This window comes from Electrophorus electricus, chromosome 20, assembly GCF_041902795.1.
Source record: "Electrophorus electricus isolate QZ-2024a chromosome 20, ASM4190279v1, whole genome shotgun sequence".
Taxonomy (NCBI): domain Eukaryota; kingdom Metazoa; phylum Chordata; class Actinopteri; order Gymnotiformes; family Gymnotidae; genus Electrophorus; species Electrophorus electricus.
Window position 1 is genome coordinate 792,501 of NC_137516.1, and position 9,218 is coordinate 801,718.

The 9,218-nt window shown below is 42.4% G+C and overlaps 1 protein-coding gene across 2 annotated transcripts; it reads right to left on the reverse strand.

Moving 5' to 3' along the window:
* Positions 1 to 4,510: 4,510 nt before the first annotated feature.
* epgn (epithelial mitogen homolog (mouse)) lies at positions 4,511 to 8,026 on the reverse strand. 2 transcript variants are annotated; one of them, XM_081703754.1, is made up of 5 exons: positions 7,887 to 8,026; positions 7,541 to 7,699; positions 6,863 to 6,974; positions 6,429 to 6,581; positions 4,511 to 5,964 (listed from the first exon to the last, which is right to left on the reverse strand). In XM_081703754.1, exons 1-5 carry the CDS (start codon positions 7,912 to 7,914, stop codon positions 5,910 to 5,912), a joined length of 507 nt encoding a protein of 168 aa, XP_081559880.1. In that variant the 5' UTR covers positions 7,915 to 8,026; the 3' UTR covers positions 4,511 to 5,909. The 2 variants fall into 2 exon arrangements, with proteins under 2 accessions (XP_081559880.1, XP_081559879.1); XM_081703753.1 differs by having other exon boundaries at positions 6,863 to 6,980.
* Positions 8,027 to 9,218: the final 1,192 nt, after the last annotated feature.

Sequence of the window (9,218 nt, forward strand, 5' to 3'; positions counted from 1 at the left end):
TCGTGTTCATGCCGTGACCCCGCGATGGGAAAACATTTCACTCAATCACCCACCAGTGTCTTGAGGACTTTTTACTGTTTAGTGACAAGGTCATTTTTTAAAGTTCATTTTTAGGCCATGTCTAAATGCTTTTGACTGAATAAGACTCCCTTCCTCTCTTTCTCTGTGTGTGTCTCCCTCCCTCCCTCTTTGTGTGTGTCTCTCTGTCTGTCTGTCTCTCGCGCTCTCTCTCTCTCTCTTTCTCTGTCTGTCTGTCTCTCGCGCTCCCTCCCTCTCTCTTTGTGTGTGTGTGTCTGTCTGTCTCTCTCTCTCTCTCTTTCTCTGTGTCTCTCTCTCCCTCCCTCTCTCTCCCTCTCTCTCTTTGTGTGTGTGTGTTTCTCTCTCTGTCTCCACTACATGACTCATGTTTATAAAGTGGCAGATGACTGATTGATGTCATCCAGTGAACAGGAGAGAACCCCCACACCCGCGTGCTTTATAGGCACGCGTGATGACGATGGTGAATAGAAGAGACGTTCTGGTGCTTCACCACCAGGGGGCGTTTTATGCCCTGGATGTGCGTTGCTACCGTGAGCTCCTGGTTAATGGTTTTAAATGGCTGAAGTAGAGCTTCTGTATTGCTAATAAGGGCTGGCTAACGTCTCATATCCTCCAGCAGGAAGGTGGCAGAGTCACACTGGTTACATTTAGGTGTCACTTATCTTCAGTTCCAAATGATTTCACAAAAGTCCTGAAACCTCAGGCTGTGACACTGATTAGTTATTGAAGGATGATTAATGATGATAATGATAATTGATTAGTTATTGTTTTTGGTTTTTTTCCTCTTAATCATAACTGGTAATGCAGTTGTGATTAACTAGCTAATTTCCTTAACCTCTGTATAATTAAGTGTAGTTACCTGACGTAGACCTGAACACATATCTGCTGTCACTTAAATGTTACTGAATAAGGACCCCCAAAATAAAACTCAGAATCTTAAAATGTAAACAGTTTGCCAACAAGCAAAGACGTACTATTTTGCTGTCTCAGATTCTGGAGGGACATCGAGGTGAGCGATTCAAGGTTCCACAGAGCCAAAGCCAAGGAGTCCTGAAACCTTTTGCCGTAATGTCATAAATGCATAATGCTCCCGTTTTTCCTTTATCTTCCAAGGAGTTTAATGGGCATCTGTGCATCGTTTGCCCGAGGCACAAGCACAAGATCACGCTAGCAGAGGGTGAGGGCGTGTACCGTCTCACCAGGTCACGGAGGTGCATGGGGACGTGTTCCTCACGCTGGATGTCTCACCAGTACCTGCTGAATCTGACCGCTGCCAGTCCGACAAACACAAGGCTATGTCGAGTCAAGGAGCTTCCAGGAAAAGGAAGTGACATCACAAGAAAACGCGTGGTTAAACAAGACACCACGCGATAAAACATGGCGCACACCTCTGAGAGGTGCAGGAGACAGATGTCGCCAAACAGACCATTGCCTCAGTTCACAGCTGCGTGAGACCTCAGACAAAAACTCTTGATTGTGCTGTACCATACTGGGGAAGGACTTGCCTCTATCACCTGCACCTAGGGCTGCAGGTGTGAGACAGAACCAGAACCTAAAGACATTGCACGCAGGGAAATACTATCGGCTGTGTCGACTGAATGGATCTCGTGAAATTTGCCTTCTAATAAACAGTCAGTGCTGCTCCTCTGTGATTTAAAGTTATTGATGTAGTGCCTTTTACATGTACAAAACCACATATATGTCTTAAAACATGACACACTGCTCCTGAAGTAAACCTGTTTTTGTGGCACTTTCATATCAGGAACAAACACACCACTTGCGTTTTTCAGAATATATGCTTCTCCCAGCACCTTGGAGGACGTGTGTTTGCAGGAGCAGCAGGCTGCCTGGGGGTGGGGGATGGGAGGAGTGTGTGTGTGCTGCAGGTCAGCCTCAGGGTGTGTGTGTCTGCTCCACCACACCCCAGATATTCTTACACGACATTCCACTAACAGCCAGAAATGTTTTGTGTCTTGCTTTAAAAGGGGCGGGTAAGAGATTCTTCATTCTCATGCCATGATTTGAACATAAACTGGCTTCATTGGCATGAACTTCACCTTCCTTGGACGTGAAAATGTCCTCTAGAAAAGTCTGAAAACGTGTCCAAAGAACAGATTTCCTGACCTATAAGTTGCTGTTAAGGGAAGACCTGCCTTACTCTACAAATCTCCAGAATCGGTGGGGTTGATGCAGAGACCGCGTTTCTTCACTAATCTCTTACATTTGACAAAAAAGACTAATCTGCATTAATATAATCTGCACTAAATTAATCTCACTGCCTCATCTCCTGTAGGTCTGGTCGTTAAGGCCAACCTGTGTTAGCGTTGTCTATTCTAGCCGTTCTCACCTGGTTGCTGCGTGAGCTGTGGCAGCATGCAGGAAAACAGCCCCCAGGAGTAACCCACAACCCCCCTGTCCTGGGTCCTAACATCTCGCTGTGTCCAGAAAAGGTTCTAACTGAAGCAGTTCAAATTGTATCTGAGGTTCCTGTTTCAAAGCCAGACGGTCTACCCCAGAACTGTCCGTCACAAAACTATGTTCCAGGTCTCTATGTTCCAGGTCTCTGTGCTGTTGGTCTCTGTGCTCTGCAGGTTTCTTCATGAAACACTACGTGCCGTCTGCTTCTCCTGGCCGCAGGCTGTCGTCTGAGGTTTGGCTGCTGTCAGAATGCAGGCAGAACACACACACACACGCACACACCTTAGTGCGGAGTTCCAGCTTCTAATGTTTGAGGTGCACATGGCAAAGAGAGGGAACACTTGTAGCTGCTGGCAATAGTAAAATTTGGAGGGACACACACACACACACTCAGATATATACACACACACACACACACACACACTCAGATATATATACACACACACACACACACTCAGATATATATACACACACACACTCACGTAGAGGATCTAATCATGCAGGTGGAGCTTGGAGAGAGACTGAATCGCAATGTTCTCTGTAGTCTCTGTTGTCCCAGTAGTCCCTATAAAGGTGGAGGATCTTAGGTAATTTTAATTCTTATGTTAATTATACATTTTATAATAATAATAACAACAGAGGCACAGATCTCCATCCGTGTAGAGTTTGAGGTATTTAACTTCTCTTTATCTTCCAGCATGTCCAGGAAGGCCCAGGGACATTTTACACAGATATCACAGATTTACACATCACAGCCTAAACCTCGACAGCCTGATCAGTCTGCTGGGATTTTTCTGTTGTCTGAGGAATTAAATGTGAAGTCTGTGTCTCAGACCATTAATGAGAGTTCATCACAAGGGTACAGGACCTAAACCCTAGGGTTCATCACAAGGGTACAGGGCCTAAACCCTAGGGTTCATCACAAGGGTACAGGGCCTAAACCCTAGGGTTCATCACAAGGGTACAGGGCCTAAACCCTAGGATTCATTACAAGGGTATAGGGCCTAAACCCTAGGGTTCATCACAAGGGTACAGGGCCTAAACCCTAGGGTTCATCACAAGGGTACAGGGCCTAAACCCTAGGGTTCATCACAAGGGTACAGGGTCTAAACCCTAGGATTCATCACAAGGGTACAGGTTCTAAACCCTAGGATTCATTACAAGGGTACAGGGTCTAAACCCTAGGATTCATTACAAGGGTACAGGTTCTAAACCCTAGGGTTCATCTCAAGGGTACAGGGCCTAAACCCTAGGGTTCATCTCAAGGGTACAGGGTCTAAACCCTAGGATTCATTACAAGGGTACAGGTTCTAAACCCTAGGATTCATTACAAGGGTACAGGTTCTAAACCCTAGGGTTCATCACAAGGGTACAGGTTCTAAACCCTAGGATTCATTACAAGGGTACAGGTTCTAAACCCTAGGGTTCATCTCAAGGGTACAGGGCCTAAACCCTAGGGTTCATCTCAAGGGTACAGGGTCTAAACCCTAGGATTCATTACAAGGGTACAGGTTCTAAACCCTAGGGTTCATCTCAAGGGTACAGGTTCTAAACCCTAGGGTTCATCACAAGGGTACAGGGTCTAAACCATAGGATTCATTACAAGGGTACAGGTTCTAAACCCTAGGGTTCATCTCAAGGGTACAGGGTCTAAACAAGGGTAGTCAGATGGCCATGCTGGGCTACTTGCAAGCCCAATGACTCCCTTACCCCTTGACTCTTAACCTTGAGGGTGGAAGACATCCTTTGGTTTTAGCCAAACAAAAATTCATCTGGATGTCGGGAAACGGAGAAAGAAGACTCAAGGGTCCAGGGAGGTGCTCCTCACACCTGTCACATATCCTTACACCATTCCAGGTGTGTGGACACTGGACACATAGGTGCTTTGGATCTGGTCTTTTCAGTGTCATTTAGCCTCTTAATAGTTACGTTTTTAAAGCTACATACACATTTAGCTTTGATTTTGTTACTTAAAATTCAGCTGTTATTTAAATTCAAAATCAATAGAAGGTGTAAAACACATGACTAACAAATTAACAAATGCACAGAGGTGTTCACATTTGTATGTATTTTGATTTTATTTTTAATATTACAAAAGTGCATCAACATGTAACAGTCTGGATGCAAACTTCTCAAGCCCACAGAAGAGCAGCAGGACGGCCCCGCGACACACACAGACCGCAGCGGTGGAAAATTAGGGGGATTTTAAAAACAATTGACAAACTCAATAAATACAAATATATTAAGTCATAATTTACTATGAATACTGCTAATAAATATGATCAGAAATATTACATTCCAGGAAAAGATTAAACATGATAATGACACTTAAAAAACATTTTGTAAAGGGGACATTCACCCAAAATCACATCTGATTACTGTTAGATGTTTCTTTACTTATTTAATATTCTGATTTTAATATTTTTCTACCAGCAAACTAAAGAATAATATTTGGAATTATCTTTTAATTAAATATGACAATAAAAAACAAAGACCCATTTTTGTCACAATGGTCAATGTATTCCCTTCTTCATAATTAGGCCTAGTAGTTTTGGGTTGCTGGAGGTGGGACAACCTGTTCCAGGTTTTGATTGGTTTAAAAACAGGAAATTGTATAAACACGTTCGGAGTATTTGTGTTAATGACCTACTGATGCTAGCTAGCTCCTCTGGCAATGTGAGACATGTCATTGTTGGTTGTGGACGTTTTCCAACAAGAGCAAAAGTTAAATTTTCACTTTTATCGAGAGGGCTTTGTTCCAGTTATGCCTCCAAGCAATACAACACCCTGAAAATGACTCATATCAGAATCTACCTCACATTCATTACTTCAGACATATTTCTATGAATGTTGCTTAGCAACTTAGCTCTGTAGGCATGAACTCATCGAGGAAGTAGTCCCGACAGGGTGGATAAATATGGTTTACCGAAACAACAACAAGAAACTACTAGAACAACAACAACAGAGCACTGACGTTATAGCCAGAGTCTTATTGCAAGGAGCATTTTGGCCCTGTGAGCAGAGGTGTATATAATGTGCATAATATGTATTTTGTCACTGAATTTAGGATGAGGTTCATTTGAATTAGTTTTAAGAAATTATTTAGTATTGGATTTAATAATTTAGTAACAGTTAAAATATGTCTGCGTAGAAATAGTCCAGTAATGTTTACTGGAATCAGATGTGAAACAAGTCAATAAATAAATAAATAAATGTGAACTCCCTCTTTAAAAAACTACCACAATCCCTTTTTCATTCTAACCTGTTTACATTACACAGCAAATTAACATGTTCCAAGTAAAGTATCTTTTCCTGACCAGTAGGGTGCGCTGTGTGCTGTCTTGGACAATATCTAGCTTGAAATGTGTGACTGTTGCTAAAATGGTTGAGCTGAGTGAGAACTCTACACCTAGCTAAGGTTGATTCAAAAGCGCTGAAACAGTTTGAAAGACTCAGACAGGGTTATTCTGACCAGTGTTCTTGTATGAGAGAGGAGATTTGAAGACCCTAGGGAGAAGAACCATAGAGATTGAAGACACAGGTAAGACTGCTAATAAAAATATTTAAAGAGGAATATTTATTGTCAGTGTATGATATTGTGAGTGAGCTAGTGTAAGTGTTACGGTACGATATTGTGATTGATCTAGTGTATGCGTTACGGTATGATATTTTGTTTAAGATAGTGTATGCGTTACGGTATGATATTGTGTTTAAGCTAGTGTATGCATTACGGTATGATATTGTGGTTGAGCTAGTGTATGCGTTACGGTATGATATTGTGGTTGAGCTAGTGTACGTGTTACGGTATGATATTGTGATTGAGCAAGTGTACATGTTACGGTATGAGATTGTGATTGAGCTAGTGTACGTGTTATTGATATTGTGAGTGATATTGAGTGATCTAGTGTCTGTGTTATTGGCGTGGGTCAGTTAGGACTACTCTCTATGTTAGCAGCACGGTAGGAGATTACCTTTTCTTCCAGACGCAGTAGAGCAGCACAGCAATGCAAGTGAGAAGCAGGAAAATTCCACAGGTTATCCCGATCACCTCCTCCGGAGACGATGGCCTCTGCGCGGGCAGCTGCTCGTGTTCACACCGCGATCCCGAGAATGTCGGCTTACACCTGGAAACGCAGGAACATGCAGTTTTGATAAATATTTGATTTTCACACCACTAATTTATATCACAGTTTGAGTTTTAAGAAATGGTGTCATTATATGATTTTGACATGAATGCCAGTGAGTTTCATATTTAATCGGTAATCAACTTGAAAACAAAACAAAAAAGTCAACAACTTGTAAGAATTTTCAACACCGACTGCTGGTACACGTATTTCCCTAGAAGGATGTGTGTGTGTGTGTGTGTGTGTGTGTGTGTGTGTGTGTGTGTGTGTGTGTGTGTGACCTGCAGCTTAGCATGTCCAGGTCAGGAGCGTAGTAGCATGCGCCATTAAGACAGTAGCTCTCAAGTTCCAGATTGCACGGCCTGAGTAGGGGCTGAACCTTAGGCTCCTCTCCTATACCTCCATGCAGAAGATACAATAAGACACACACGCACACACACGCACGCACACACACACACGTACACGCATGCACACACATACATGTACACACACACACACACACGCATGCACACGTACGTACACGCATGCACGCACACATACACACACACACATACACGCACACATGCATGCATGCACACACACACAAACACACACAGTTCCTTGAGGCAATCTGCAGGCTAGAGGTCAAATACTACCCTGCATAAAAGTTAAAAACTTATAATATATTAAACACTTATAATACATTAAACTCTTATAATACATTAATGTTAAACACTTATATTAAACACTTATAATATATTAAACACTTATAATACATTAAACTCTTATAATACATTAATGTTAAACACTTATATTAAACACTTATAATATATTAAACACTTATAATACATTAAACACTTATAATACATCCTTGCTCTCATAAAGCCATTCTATTCTATTCTATTTTCCCACTTCTCAATGGTTCGAGAAGACAGCAGCCAACACCAGTGTGCAGTGAGGACTGTGAGAACATGTCCTACCATGTTTCAGCAGCAGGTCTGTTGGTGGTTCAGACAGGTCTGGGTTCCGTGTTGGTGAGTTGGGCTGGTCCACACTTTGGGTCGTGTTGAGTCCTTTAGCCTCTACGGACATCCCTGCTGCTTGGTGAAGCAACAGCACGGCAGCCATCACAAGGACAGCTGTAGACATGGGAGAGCAGTTACCACGGACACCTCAACAGTTCAGAGGCAGCACCACAAATGTGCAGAGAAACAACAGCAATTATGAGATATTAAGCCCAAATCTGGAGAGTGACGGTGTTCGGGTGTGTTCGGGTGTGTTCAGGTATGTTCAGGTGTGTGGAGAACGTTGGACCAGGTTACTCACCCTGCAGGACTCTCATCACAGACATCATGGACGTGCGAGGACAGGGTCTTCCTAAAGCTGCTTTTCGTTCTGCTGCTCTGGACCTGCTCCTCCTCAGATGTTCCTTCTCCGTTTGGTTCTGGGAAATTTATATAATTTTCAGCACCGCGGTGATACGTCACACAGTGCCAGCCAATCACGCGAGAGCTTTTGAAGTGCTGGGTTTCACTCCCAGCTAACGGCAGCGGGATGCTGTGGATGTCATCCTGCGCCCACACACCGCCATGGGCGTGGCCAGCAAAGGCTCACCTGTGCAGGTAAGGAAGCGACTCACGGGCTGCTGTCCCAACCTGCCTTCAATTCCTCACATACCTACTCACAAACCGACACAGGGAGCAACATGGCAACCAGAAAAGCTGCTTTCTTCTCATGTTCCAGGTTGTGGTTATAATTACACCATTAAATACAAAACATTGAAATTGTTCTTGTATAATATCATTGCTGTAGATGAATTGTTTACTGATGATCACACCTGATCAGACATTCACTGCAACTCAGTGGGATAAAAAGACATCATTTCAATCAAGAACTGGAATTACACCATGTAGGAATAAAGGGGTCCCTAGGACTGTATCAAATTACCACATGTAGGAGGTCTGGGGGGACTTCACCACATGTAGGAGGTCTGGGGGCACTCCACCACATGTAGGAGGTCTGGGGGGACTCCACCACATGTAGGAGGTCTGGGGGGGGACTCTCCTGTAAATATATATGTGTATGTGGGAGAGTCCCCCCAGAGCTCCTACATGTGGTAGAGTCCCCTACTCTTTAGTATATATTAGCATTTGTGTATTTTTAAGGGAATATATTAGTGTTATATATCAACATATATTAATAAACATCATTATGAGTTATATATTAGTGAGTATATTTATATTAACATTAAACAGTACAGTCATATTACATAAAAGTGCATTTTATGTAAAAGTACATTTATATTAATGTAAAACAATTTGAGTACATTTGTATTAATATAAACATTTTAAGTAAATTTACATTAACATAAAGCAGTTTCAGTACATTTACATTAACATATTATCATGCGTTCAGGGACAACAGCCCCAGACTTGACAAAACAACAGAAAGAAAACATGACACAGAAAGAAATGGCCAAGACTCAGAATATCTGGAGCAGCACACAAATATGAGAAATACGGGCAAGAGTTGGATCACACACACACACTTTAAATAAATTATGTGTACAACTGTACAATTAAAACACCAAACTAAAACACCAAACATCTGTTAATTGTTGTCTTATGTTACACATTCTGCCCCAAAAGTATTTGTAAA

What these genes read in the sequence shown, in the direction of transcription:
- epgn (XM_081703753.1), bottom strand. Translation starts at nt 7,914, where the DNA reads ATGATGTCTGTGATGAGAGTCCTGCAGG. An exon ending in CTGGACATGCTAAGCTGCAG is followed by an intron (nt 6,582 to 6,862) that starts GTCACACACACA and finishes CTGCGTTTCCAG; the next exon opens with GTGTAAGCCGACATTCTCGG. An exon ending in TACTGCGTCTGGAAGAAAAG is followed by an intron (nt 5,965 to 6,428) that starts GTAATCTCCTAC and finishes TCTTCTCCCTAG; the next exon opens with GGTCTTCAAATCTCCTCTCT.